This window comes from Equus quagga, chromosome 10 (genome assembly GCF_021613505.1).
Source record: "Equus quagga isolate Etosha38 chromosome 10, UCLA_HA_Equagga_1.0, whole genome shotgun sequence".
In the NCBI taxonomy this organism is placed as follows: domain Eukaryota; kingdom Metazoa; phylum Chordata; class Mammalia; order Perissodactyla; family Equidae; genus Equus; species Equus quagga.
Genome location: NC_060276.1, coordinates 71,260,858 through 71,275,329, shown reverse-complemented (window position 1 = coordinate 71,275,329; position 14,472 = coordinate 71,260,858). Strand labels below are relative to the sequence as shown.

At 41.2% G+C, this 14,472-nt stretch overlaps 1 protein-coding gene across 2 annotated transcripts in view; it reads right to left on the bottom strand.

Annotated features, from left to right (window-relative positions):
• Nucleotides 1-12,834, bottom strand: part of OPHN1 (oligophrenin 1) — a 495,334-nt gene extending 482,500 nt beyond the window's left edge. Inside the window, exons 1-2 of one of the 2 annotated variants that reach the window (XM_046673421.1) lie at nt 12,122-12,834; nt 11,822-11,979 (exon numbers count right to left, since the gene is read on the bottom strand). In XM_046673421.1, coding sequence (XP_046529377.1) covers nt 11,822-11,975 — 154 coding nt within the window. In that variant the 5' untranslated portion in view covers nt 11,976-11,979; nt 12,122-12,834. The remainder of the gene's footprint in view (nt 1-11,821; nt 11,980-12,121) is intronic. The other variant, XM_046673422.1, reaches the window with a different exon arrangement.
• Between the last annotated feature and the right edge of the window lie 1,638 nt (nt 12,835-14,472).

Here is a 14,472-nt window from a genome sequence, read left to right as displayed (position 1 = left end):
TATAATGGCTTATTACCTACCCTCCTCTCCCCACCTAATGAATTCAGGATTAGTCTCCAGCTGTCACTTGCCACATGCATAATACATATTTTTCCAACCACCGGGAAAGACTTTTCCACAACAGCCTGGCTCTGGAAAGAGAGTTGGAAGCTGGAAATGTGGCCTTCCTGCTTCTGGGAAGTCCTTAATGAAAACCTTTTGCAAAGAGCCGCCTTAAAGTTCCTAATATGGTACTAGAGTGTTGGGCCTGCTGCTTGCCACTTGTGAGAAATTCCATGCTGCTTTAGGATCAAAATAATATGGGGAGAGGACTTTGTCACCCTTTAGTAATGCCAGACATTTCCCAATATACACTATCTGCTACGTGAAAAGCAGCTGCATTTGCCATAAGAAGTCAACAGATAAACAGAGAAAGAGAGGAGGCCTCTGGAACTACCCAACCAGCTAGTGTAGGCTCTTGGGGCAGGAAACAAAGAGGATAGGTGTCACACCACCAAGATGTATCGCTGCTCTTCTATGACAAAAGAAAAAAAACACAACCAGACCCTAATTTGAGGCTAGACTGCACAATAGGGAAACCACCTGATCCCAACCATCATGGTTGGGGTTGGGGAGAATGAAAGGAAACTTTCCACTAGAACAGTTTTTCACTGTCAACTGGGTCATTTCAAACAAAAGCATTCCCAGTCCCAATAAACAATATCCAGTTTTAATGCAACGTACCTGCGTTAGAGTACAGTGCAGAAAGAGCCTTGGAACGGAAAACGAGGAAATCTGATTCTGGTACCAATTCGGACTCTAGCTCTAGATCCCTAGAGGATTCAGTTCTCTCTCTCTTTTGGCTTCATTTTTCCTGGATATAAACCCAACGGAGTGGATGTGAAGCTTTCTAAACAACCTTCCAGGTCTGTTGTTCTATAACGAAGATGTAGGTATATAAGCCAAGCACCTCTGTTTCTCCAAGAACAATCTTTAAAATGGCTTTGAGATATAACTCAGATACCATAATATTCACTCATTAAAGTGTACAATTAAGTGGGTTTTACTATACTCACAGAGTTGTGCAACAATCATAATCTAATTTTAGAAAATTTTCACAATCCCAAAAAGAAATCCTTTACCCATTAGCAGTCATACACACCCAAACCCTCTCCTCTAGTCCTAGACAACCATTAACCTTATATACCTAGTCTGTGTAGTGTTTTCAGCATAATAAGATAGTGGACTTTTAAAAAAATCTGTACCTTTTTAGATAGTGATATTTCTTTTTTGCCTTGGTCTAATTATTTGGTGTACTACATTATTACATTCAGATGTTAAACTAACCTTGCATTCCTGGAACAAATTCCACTTGGTCATGGTGTACAATCCTTTTTATATGTTGCTGGATTTGGCTTGCTATATTTTCTTGAGGATTTTTGCATCTATATTCTCAAGGGAATTTTGTCTATAGTTTTCTTTTCTTGTGATGTCTTTGGTTTTGGTATCAGATATCACTGGCCTCAGAGAATGTGTTAAGAAGTGTTCTCTTTTAATTTTTGGAAGAGTTTGCAAAGGATGGGTGTTAATTTTTCTTTAAATGTTTGGAAGAATTCACCAGTAAGGCCATCTAGGCCTGAGCTTTTCTTTGTGGGTAGTATTTTGATTACTAATTCAATCCTTTTACTTTTTATAGGCCTATACAGATTTTCCACTTATTGTGAAGTCAATTTTGGTAGTTTATGTCTCCCTAGAAATTTGTCCATTTCATCTAAACTATATAATTCATGGGCATACAGTTATTCACAGCATTCCCTTTTATTCTTTTTTTTATTTTTGTAAGGTTGGTAGTAGTGTCCCCTCCTTCACTCTTGCTTTTAATAATTTCAATCTTCTGTTTTGTCTTTGTCAGTCTAGCTAATGGTATCTCAACGTTGTTGAACTCTTTAGAAACCAACTTTTGATTTTTAAAAATTTTCTCTATGGTTTTCCTATTCTTTATTTTATTTAATTCCACTCTAATCTTTGTCATTTCTTTCCTTCTACTTGATGTGGGATTAGTTTTCTTTTTTTTCTAGTTTCTTAATGTAGAAAGTTAGGTTACTAAATTGTGACCTTTCTTTTTTTTTCTAATGTAGGCATTTAAAGCTATAAATTTTCCCCGCAGCACTGCTTTTGCTGCATCCCATAAGTTTTGGCATGTTGTGTTTTCATTTTTATTTGTCTCTAGGTTTTTTTTTAATTTCTCTTTTGACTTCTTGTTGATCCATAGTTGTTAAGTAGCATGTTGTAGCATCTTTCTTCTCCTTCTGGGACTTCCATTAGGCATATGTTGATACATTTGATGGTATCCCACTGTTTCTGGGGCACTGTTCATTTTTCTTCATTTTTTTCTTTCTTTTGCTCAGACTGGATAATCTCAATTAACTTATCTTCAAGTTCTATGATTCTTCTGCTAGCTCAAATCTGCTATTGTGCCTCTCTAGTGAATTTATCATTTCAGTTATTTTACTTTTCAACTCCAGAATTCCTATCTGGTTCTTTTTTTCTAATTTTTATCTCTTTATATTGTCTCTTTGATGAGACATTATTCTCAGGCTCACCTTTAAATCTTTAGATATGGTTTCTTTTAGTTCTTTGAATATATTTATATTAACCAATTTCAATTTTTTGTCTGAATTCCAACATTTAGGCCCCATCAGGGGCAGTTTCTACTGACTGCTTTTTCTTGTGTATGGACCAGTGTCTCGTGTATACTTTCCTGTTTCTTTGCATGTATGACCATTTTTTGCTGAAAATTGGACATTTTAGACAATATAACATGGTACTTCTGGAAATCAGATCCTGACCCCCAGGTTTTGTTGCTATTGTCCTTTTTTGTTATTGTTGCTGTTTGTTTTTTTAGTATCTTTCTTGGACTAATTCTGTAATATCTGTATTCCTTGTAGTATATGGCCACTGAAGTCCCTGCTTGGTTAGCTTGGTGGCCAGCTAGTGATTGTTCAGAGATCTCCTTAAACGTCTTGAACTATTGTCTTCCACCTTTTGCTGAGGGGCTCTGTGTGCATATTGGGGCATTCCTTCAACACTCAGCCAGGCAGTTTACAACTCTGCCTCAAGTTCAGCCACAGGAGAGAGATTAGGGCCCTCTCAGGTCTTTTCTAGGCACATGCACAGCCCTAGGTCCTTCGAGATCCCCCACAATATGTCAGAGCTTTTCAAAGCCCCCTACAGATATCTTATTCCCCATTTCTTTCTTTTATGTTTTTGACCAGACCCTTGCTTGCCCTGACTGGTATTTCAGCCTCAGGCAGCTCTGATGTTAAACACCCTGGGAACAGAACTTTTCCACTGACCTAGCTCTAAGTCAGGTGAAGTAATAAGAAGCCCTGTGAATGGGACTTTTCTAGGTAGCTTTGAGACAGGTTAAATAGCGACAAGACTCTGGGTATGTGAGTTTTTGAGGGCTACAAACCCAGTCTTCCCTCTCCAGTCCTGAAAGCCTGCTGGTTTCCATACCTACTGTGGTTAAAAGCTGTTGGTTTTCAAGGCTACCTCAAAGCTCTGAAGAAGAGAATTGGGGGCAGGGTAAATTAAAATGCCACAAATGTTGCTGCTACAGAGGTTCAACAACTTTTCATCAATAAACACTATTCAGATTGTTGCAAGCCTTTTGGCTAATATCCAGCATTCTGAAAAAGTTGATTTTGACAATTTTTGCCAATGCCTTTTTTGCTTTTATGAGCAGCTGATCTTCTGAGATCTTTAATCTACCATTCCTTCCAAGTACAATCTTAAAGAAATCTGCCCAGGGGGCTGGCCCCGTGGCCGAGGGGTTAAGTTCGCGCGCTCCGCTGCAGGCGGCCCAGTGTTTCATTGGTTCGAGTCCTGGGCGCGGACATGGCACTGCTCATCAGACCACGCTGAGGCAGCGTCCCACATGCCACAACTAGAAGAATACACAACTATGTACTGGGGGGCTTTGGGGAGAAAAAGGAAAAAAATAAAATCTTTAAAAAAAAAAATAAAAAAAAAAAAAAAAAAAAAAAAAAAGAAATCTGCCCAGGCTGGGAATTTACCTACAATGGAACACACTCCTGAGGAAGCAGAAGTTGAAAGAAGCACTGGGGTAAAGTCTTTTTAAAGGATAAACAGTTGCCAGAACTGGATAAACAGAAAGGATAAACAGCAGAGAACTGGGGAACTAGAACGTAGAAGGTGGGAAAACGTTTACCCTTTTGTACCTTTTGAATTTTGTACCATGTTCGTGTGTTACCTATGCAAAAAACATTTTTAATATATTTATAAAAGAAGGAGGCAGTAGGTATTTTAAGTTTTCTCTTAAGATCCCATGAGATATACTACACCCTGCCTGTTTCTGAGAAACTCTCTATTCACTTGAAGTGTCTTGTTCATTACCAGAGCCATCAACTACCAAGGTAGTAAAACAGGTAGTTTTGACTTCGGAACTCTTCCTCCTCAGTTTATTGCTTTTTCCTACAGACAGTTGCATTCCCATGGTCTAGTTCCTCTTTTTCGCCTACAAAGCTCCACTTTGTAATACATGATGGAATATATATCATATCGTGAACTTTTTCTTCACAGCTCTTTTCACAATTGTAACTAAGTTATTTAAGTGGGTAATCAGATGTTTAATGTGTGCTCCAAGAGGACAGAGCCCATAGTAGCCTTATTCACCATTATATCCCCAATTTCCAGGTTACTGCCTGACACATAGTAGATGCTTGGCAAATCCTTGTTGAATTAAATTGAATTGCCTTTACATTGTGCAAACCTTCAGCACTTGATGCAAGCCCAACAGAGCATCATAAGGGCCCTTTGCTCCACCAGAAAAAAAAAAAAACAAGCTCAAGATTTCCAGGGTACTCCCTTGGAAAAGCATGTATCTTTCCAGATACTCATGGGCTTTTAGGAAATTTCTGCAGCAACTGATTAGAGAAACAGATGCCAGATTAAACAAAAGTGTTTGGCTATGCTTTAAAAAATGAGGCTATAAAAATGAAGCTGAAAAGTAATTTCCCTTCATCTCTCTTAACTCTGATTGAAAAACTTTTCCTAACAAGCAAGTCAAGCCATAATCTTCCCTACCCAATCCCAACACCATCCCTCATCCCTAAAACAAACAAACAAAAAGCTTCTTATAAATGGTCACACTGATGGGGCCGGCCAGGTGGCGCAGCGGTTAAGTTCGCACGTTCCGCTTCTCGGTGGCCCGGGGTTCGCTGGTTCGGATCCCAGGTGCGGACATGGCACTGCTTGGCAGCCATGCTGTGGTAGGCGTCCCACGTATGGACTAGAGGAAGATGGGCACGGATGTTAGCTCAGAGCCAGGCTTCCTCAGCAAAAAGAGGAGGACTGGCAGTAGTTAGCTGAGGGCTAATCTTCCTCCAAAAAAAAAATAAATAAATAAATAAATGGTCACACTGAAAGGCTAGCTTGGTTCACTTTTCCACCCTAGTTCCCACAGCACTCCCAGACCAGCTACTTTGGAATCCAGTCTTCTGAGGACCTTCAATGAACATGGAAGTATCACCTCCACCAAATTTCATCTGACACTGCTTCACGTCTACTTATAGCAGTACCATATGACATACTCATTACGTTGATCTGAGTTACTTTGGAGAATATCTAAAATAACTCCATGTGCTCCAAGGCACTGATTAAATATCACTGGATAATAAGAGGATATCTGCTGACTGAGAATATATATTACATTACCAACTCCTCCCTACAAACCATGGCACTATATCCAACCCAGAGGGATTAAAAGCTTTGGTCTCCCTCACTATAGAGCTATTCAGGACAGAACTGAAGGGCATCAGGTTGACACCTCTTAAGAAGCATTCATTGAAAGGATAATCAGATAGGCTGGCACAATTCAAGTCATCTACTCATGCTGGACATATCAGTTGGACTTTCCCTTTGCCCACCCTCCCAGTGTAAGGATGAATTGGCTGTAAAGTTTATGACAGAATCAATTTAGGTTGCTTGACTATTTGAGCAAGACAGTGGCAGCCCAGAAAACAGAGAATGCTAAAGCCAGGAGGAACTCCAAAACTCACTGACCAAACCTCTAATTTTACAAATGGGAAAACTCAGGCTCACAAAACTAAAGACTTACTCAACGTCATACAGCTAGCTAATGGCACAGTTGGAACGAGCACCCATGTTCTCTGTGTCAAGCTAGAGATGGCTCCACTAAACATATTCAATATCAAATCTTCCTCAAAGATGGAATCAACTCATCCTTCTAGGAAAGCAATTACTTACCAGATGGGTGCCCCAGTTGCCAAAGCAAGAGCTGAACAGGTACCCCAAAAGAATACCTTAATGTAAACATCTAAAACTCTTGTCTTTAAAAGTACAGAATGTAAGAAAGTGACATTTTTAAAAAATTTAAGACTAGGTTATAAGAGCTATATAAATTATATTATTTCTACTTTATCAACTTTATGTACATTTTTAGAACAGAATGCATCTTTTGTGTTCATTTAAAACCTAAGTTTTCATTAGTCCAAGACAGGCTATGTATGTGTGGTTGTGAATGTATATGTGTGGGCTTCATGATATAATTCTTTTTTCTGACATCTGTTTTACACATACAAACATGCATAAAGTATGTTATCCTTGGTTTTTGAAAGTCTATTTAAAAATTTTGTTTAAATTTTTCTGTTTGGTTAAATACTGTCATGTTCACTGAAATGATGTGAAAATTTATGTAGGTATAAAATAAGATCCTATAATTGGGTTAGTCATTCCTTTGCCAAATGATTAAACTACAATACGTAACACAAAAGAACAAAAAAAGTGAACTTGTAGATCCCCTACCCACTGCCACCTTTGTAAAGCTGAGAACCTTGGGCCCCGGTGACATGACTTACCAAGGTCACAGATCCCACCAGTAGCAGAACCAGCACCAAACCCAGGTATCTAAATGTCATGTCTAGCGTTTTTTTCCCATTATACCATTATTCCACCTCTGCTCATTTGCAAAAAGTACCCAGTGGAGCTTCCCCAGAGAAATCTCAATCTGGAGACTGTCATCTTCTATTTTTCTAGCCCATTAGAGTCCAAGACTCATAGATCAATAAAGCTAGATCATCTAGCTCAGGAGTTGCAACCTGCCTGAATCTAGGCTGTGGAATATATTTTATGTAGCTAGCGCATTTTAAAAAAAGAAGAAAGTAAAGGCCCTTTGAATAAGGTGAGGGTACTGAATCTTACCCCAGTCATTCCAGTCCTATTAACCCACTTCCAAAGCTTCATACTTTTCTGTTTTCTCCTTGGCCTCTGACAGCATTTGAGGCTATGATCCCTGAAGCTAGAGCAGACATAATTAACACCACATCAAAGTAAAACTAGTTGATGGAAAATGTGAAATACAGCATTATGTTTTACCAATAGCTATATTCACAACCTTACCAATAAAAATTCATTTAGGTTTTTTTTTGTTTACTGCAAACTAGTACCAGTGAGACAAACCCAGCCCAGCACCTATTTTTGTATGGCCCCTCTCCCATAGGTGAGCTGAAAATAGTTTTTACATTTTTAAACATTGAAAAAATTCAAAGGGAGAATATCTTGTGACGTGAAAATTATGTGAAATTCATATTTCAATGTCAGTACATAAAGTTTTATTAGAACACAACCACTCTCATTTCATATACATATTATCTATGGCTGATTTCTCACAACAATGGCACTTAAGCAATTGCCACAGAAATTGCCTGGCTCTCAAAGCCTAAAACATGGTCCTTTACAGAAGACGTTTACTGACCCTGAGCTACAGCAAAGAAAATTTAAAGCTGCAATTAACTGCTGAAAAGTCACAAATATTTGTGTGGAATTGCTAACACCTTATATATCACTCTCAGATGAATCTTTCTGAAACAAAGCTCAAACCATGCCTCTCTCCTACCAAAAACATTTTCAATACTCTGCCTATAAAGAAAAGAGTGGAGTACTTAACAGGTCTTGCACAGTCAAGGCATCCACCTTCCATTCCAACCTCATCTCCCAAACCTCCCCTCCTGAACCCTACGTTCCAGATGACTTGAATTATTTGCCGTCCCTTTACATTCTCCCTGTCATTCCTACTATATGAAATGCCCCGTCCTGAATATAGTGCAACACAGTAAAATGAGCAGGGCCTTTAGAGTCAGGTCAGGGTTCTAATTCAGACCCTTGCCCTTATTAGCTGAGGAAGTTACTTAACACCTCTGAACTTAATTTTTCTCATCTATAAAATGAGAATAATAATCCTTACCTCATAAGACTCTTACAAGACTTTAATGCCTGGCACATGGGAACAGCTAAACAAGTGATAAGTGTTAGTAATTCTGCCCTATGCCAATGCTACTTCCTCCTTTGCTTTTCCTTGTCCTCCCACCAGGCAATGAGACCTCTCTTTAATGTCATGTACCATGGTATCCACCTGTCCCACTCTTACGGCTCTGATTCATACCTACTACCTTACACGATAGTGATCTCTATCCACGTCTTGTCTCACCTACTAGTCTAGGAACTCCTTGAGGGCAGGATCCATCTGTGACTCACTCTGTCACATCTGTGACAGCCCTGAGAACAATGGCTTGAATATAGTATGTGCACAAGTATTTACTGAATGAATGGTATGTATTCACTGAACTATATATAACACTTATTAGGTGTATCATGTTGCGTTGGGATATAAGCAAGGGCCACATCACTTGTTCTGAATAATACCTAACCTGAGTGATTAGAACATATTCAAACAATATCAGAGACCAAAACTGCCAACATAAAAACAAAGGACAAACAGAAAAGTGGGCAATATATTCACCTTTCAAAGGGACAGTGTTTTTATTTTCCACTAGTTTAAGTTATAATCATCATCTTATACTCTAACAATTATAAATAGATCACATTTAAAAGGGGGAATCAACTACTTCCCCAAGGGAGACATGTCGAATATCATTCATAATGTCAATTACCTCTGAGCACCATCTAAGTAAATCCAAATATTCAAATAGGACCTACATTTAATAAATTAATCATCACACATAGTTGTGACTAAAACCTTATCTAGAGCTCTGTACAAAATCAGACACAAGCAGGATAAACTTAGAAATCAAGTTCCATCTAGGTTAACACCTTTGACAAAAACTGCAGCTGATTTTTGCAGCATGATGCACCAAATTTCATTGGTTCCTAGAAACACTAGCTATTTGATTTGATGGTTAATTTAATAAGTTAAATAAAAAGGTGTCAATCATTCTTCCTGGCTTGCAATGCCAGACTCTAAATGCCAAAATGAATCCACACACATGAATACAAAATTAATTGCTGAGATATGCCAATGTAAGGAGTGACATTTTCCAATAAAATGATAGCAAAAAATACCTGTTTTCAACTACGTCTGCTTATGCAGTTCCCTTCAGAAACCTACTGAAAAGTACACATTCACCAGCAGATATATTATTAACTTGAAGATGTCTTATCAACAATTTACAGTGTTTAGCCATTTCCATTTACAAAGCACTTTCATAATACATTAACTCCTTTGAGCCTCACAACACCCCTCCGTGAGGTGGACATAATTACCCCCATTCTACAGTTGAAGTAAGTGATTTGTGCCATTTTATCCCTAGATGGTAAAGCCAAGATTGTAACCCAGGTCTTCTAACTCCAATTCCAGTGTTCTCTTTTCCTTTTTCCTCCACACAAAGCAAGAGCATACCTTTGTTCTGCTTCCACACCATTTACTCTCACAAAGTTGCCAGGCTAGCACAGCGTGAGGAAGTACAGTGGGAGTGTAAACATTACTGTGGTCGAGACAGTGGGAAACATCCCGCCCTTGCCTCTAGCTCGTCACCTTTTTAGAATCATGTGACGTTAAGGAAAGAAGTGGAATGTGGGTTAGCTGTTGGGTTTTATTTCCTACCTTTCCTATTTTTAACTTTCTATGTATGCCCAGAAACAGAAAAACCACCATAAATATCAAGAAGCCCTTCTGGGCCAAAATATCTCTTGGATCTGTTGCCCACATGCAAAGGTTTAAGCTGCATAATTGTTGACTCTTACCATTTTTAGTCTCAGAAAAGGAAAGAATAAAACCACTACTTGCCCTTAGCTTACAAAACTTTTGCCCTTCCTCAAATGTTTTATTCAACTGTTTACTTATCCTTAAGAATCTTAATCTCTCTGATGTGCCTTAGCTGGTCACTTTTTAGCACAAACACTTTCAGCTTACCATTTACTTCACAGAGCCACTCCCTTCCTAGGGCTTATGATGGACTTCATTTGACTGTGGATACTGCACCAAGCATTTTACTGTAATAAGTAAATAAAAAGAAAATACAAACATTCCCCCCTTTTCCTTTCCTTCACCTTTCTAACTACTTTTTTGGCACAACCTGCATATTTTTAACCTCTCAATGAACTTTATTAAGTGGCAACACACCCCAAATCCTGGCCTATAAGTCTCTAAGGATCAGCATTTCAAATGCGCCATCTTTAAGGTACTGCCAAGAGTTTACTCTTGTTCAGGCCACAATAAGACAAACCATTAAATGATCAAACTCAATCAAATGACCAGCAGGAACTTGGACAATTTATATACTCTGCCCAAAGTGGACAGACAACATGTGCAGGGAAAACACAGACTCAAAGGGGCAAATCAGAAGAGCTGCGGAACAAATACCAGCTGGTAGCAGTTACCACTGCGCTGCCACTCCCGAGCCTTTCTCCCTGCTCTTGGTTGACTGCATCTGCCTTAAGACAGTCCCTACACTGGATCTACATACAATATTTTTGGGATAAATCCATTCTGAACAAAGTTATAAGCATACAGGACATATTTGCCAGTGACTTTTACCTTATTTTTCACAATCATCTTTTAGTCAAGAAAAGAAAAATTTAATTATTACTCCACCCAGTCACTATCCTCCATTTTTCTGAGTATATACTTTGGCACAAAGGGTTGGTTTGCCTGCACTCTTGTTAAAGATGTTTATTATTCTTTCTCTTACTCCAAGCCTTCTGCCAACTAGCAAAAATAAAAAATCCACACACAGTAGGGAAGTGGGGTGAGGGTCCCACAGCTGTCAGCTGTGACCACTGAGAATGCCAGGGTAGGTGATGCTCCTTCAGCCCCGTGGCTCCCAATCCTGGCTCTATAATTTGCCTCCTGGGGGCTGGGCTCCTTGTGCCAGGGACTGGACAAGTTTTTGTTCCACGCTCAAGCAGAATTCAGTGGCATGTGAGGCCATCCAATAGCTCTGAGCTTAGACTAACCTTGACCAAAACCATAGCTCCATAACTTAAAGAAAAATTCAGTGAGGCAAACGTGCTTTCCTTAGAAAATAACTTGCCATGGGGAATTTTGCACTGCCCCCACACCTATCTGTAGCAACCAGAGGCCAGGACAAAACCCTTATTGCTGGCCTTAATTCTCAGTTCTTTAGGAGGTGCTGTGGCAGTTCCTTGGTCAGCTTGGATATCTCCTTACCCCAGACATGGGTGCTAAGCATGTCCAATAGCACAGGCAGATTGTCCCTTCAGAACAACAATCTGCCAAGTGACGATAGCTGCAGAGCAAGAAGGTCCACGACACAGCTACAGATCCTGTCTTAAAAGATCAAGGCCACTAAAGGGAAAGGCCGAAAGTTCTAGTTGTAGCCATCGCCTTCTGCTTCTGCTGACCTCACTTCCGAAGTGTCCGGAAACCTCAGAGACCTGGGCTGGGAATCACCCTGAATCCTTCCTTCCCCCTGCGGTATGGAAATCTTAAAGGCCAGAACCACTGGCTCAGGGAAACAGCTCATCGAAGCCTTTCACTTACTTCTCATTGCGCTGATAAGCGCGTTGCCATCTTTGATCACGTCTTTGATGAATTTATTGGTCCTCTCCAGCTCCTGCTCATAGCACTTGAGCCTCTCACGGAAATCGGGGCTGTCCAGGTAGCAGTCGCTGAACTCCAGCGGGGGATGCCCCATGGTTCTGATGGCGGAGATTGTAAGGAGAGAGGAAAGACACAAAGACCAAGAGAATCAGTGACAAATTAAGGGGAGTGGCTGGGATGGATTGAGTTCAGGACCCACTTAGGAAACTCCTAGCCTCCCTCCCATTGGAGGACAGGTACCTGTTCCGATGAGATTCCTAGGGAGAGCTGGCTGGTCTGTACCGGAAACGAGTGGCCCGGCGATTACTTCAGGTGACAGGGAGAGCTAACTAACGCAGTCGGATCCCGGCGGGGTGCTGCCTAGCAAGCAGCATGCCCCCTAGGCATCGCCTCCCCTGACAGGCAGCAGAAACCGCAGCCCGGCTCGCCTCTGGAGACCGGCCGGATCCTTCCCGAGCAATTGCAAACGTGACACTTCGGCCTGCCCAGGGCGTAGGCGGGGGTGAGCGCTGGGGGTGGGAGCCTCCTCTCCTAGCTCCTCGCTCCCGAACTAGATGAAGGTTTCCTTTGCTGAAATCCGCGGGCAACCCTGGTTGCACTGTCCCCTCCCCCTTCTTAAAGCCAGCGCCTAGGCCCCGCCCCAGCGAAGCCCTTGTACGGAGCCAAAGCACTCGGGCTCCTTCTTCTACTGTCTTCCTTGCCCTCTAGGGTTTAGTTACCAGAGTCCTCCGGCCCCCAAGAGCTCTTCCTGGTCCAACGGAACCGGCTTGCTGTCCAGATAGGCACCGGAGGAGTTAAGCAGGGGCAGCAATGAAACGTAGCCTTCCTCCATAGACACCCGAGCGGGAAGAGGAGGGCGATAGCGCGACGCACAATAGCTGCGGTAGCCCGGCGCTTCCCTACGGAAACTGGGGAGCAGTCAGCGCCCTAGGACTCCAGCTGGAAAGCGTGGCGGCCTGGGAGATGTAGTCTTTCCGTTTTACGCCCCATGACTCCTCCCTGCAATCTCCCCACCACCCCGCCGGGGCGGCTGCTCTCCCAGAAAGGCATTCCCAGCCTGCCTCAGGCTCGCTAGCCGGGCCCAGCCTCCAGGGGCAGGTGCGCCACGCTGAAGTCTACGTGGAAAGTTTCTGAAACTGGAGCAAGAACCCAGGAGTAATGGATTGTGAGAGGCCATCTCTCACTTGCCATTACTATTTGGCTGGATTATTTATTCTTTTTCCTTCCTCTCTTTCAGCGTCCCTCTGACCGACCAACTTCTTTTTCTCTTCCCTTTCCCATTTCTCTTTGTCCTAGCCTTCTAATTCCCGTGGGCCTTCGACCCAAAGGCTTGACTCCTACTCTAGGATCTCTATGTTAAGATCAGAACCCCCTGCCAAAGAAAGGGAGGCTGGAATTAGGAGTTCACTTTTTCCTGACTAGGACCTCAGACTATCATACCTCATGGTTTTTGTGACCCAGCTCATTGCGGAGGCTGTTGATTAAGCACATGATTTTCCATGTGTAAGTGGAAAATCTGGGAAGAGGATGTTATAAATTGTCTTGCAGCTTATCTAAGAAGCCTCTTGTCCATTGTCTGTTGTAGGAGAAGTGAGGTCACTCTTAAAAGCAGCTTCGTTGAGATTAAGAGTAGCTAGGGGCAGGAAAATAGTGTGTACATGGGCAAAAGGATCCATGTTGATTTTAGAGAAGTGTTTAGATTACATTGCCCTGTGAAGACAGCCAAGAAAAGCCAGAACTGAAGGGGGTTATAAATAGAGTAATAATGGCTAACCCACCTATATCAGTGTCCTATTGCTGCTGTAACAAATTACCACAAACTTGATGACTTAAAACAATACAAATTTATTGTCTTACAGTTCTGGAAGTCAGAAATCAGAAATGGACCTGACTGGGCCAAAATCAAGATATCAGAAGGGCTGTGTTCCTTTCTGGAAACTCTAGAGGAGAATCCATTTTCTTGCCTTTTCCAGCTTCCAGAAGCTGTTCACATCCTTTGGCTTATAGCCCCCTTCCTCCCTCTTCAAAGCCAGCAATGGCTGATTAAGTCCAAAGTGGGCTTTAAAAGGACCAAAGCAGGTACTAAGAGAAGGTGCCCAATGAATTAATATATGATCTTTCATTCTAGCAAGGTTCCCTATAGCATTCATCCATTCATTCAGCAAGCATTTATTGAACACCTGTTATATGCCCTGATTTATAGAACCTATACCTGGGTTTTCATCACGATGAACATTACCATTGACACTATTGATGTTAAGTCCAAACATGTTCATCTAACTTCCTGTACTCAGAGTTTTACAGTCAGCGGTGTTATCCTTCATCTAGACAATGAAACTAAAGTTCAAAGGCCTTGGACCAAATACCAAAGAAGAAAGATGGTGAAAATTGTAACTCAGTCCTTCAGATAATAGCTGCATTAATTGAGCATTATCCTAGATGCTTTGCACGCATTTTACCTAACCCTCAAAAAACTCCATAGGATTGGGGTCTTCAAATTTTTATTCACATAAACCCTAAAAGAATTTTGAGAAGCCATGTACCGCTTCACACATTTTTAGGTTGATAGCTAAATTTTTTCATCATGTTTA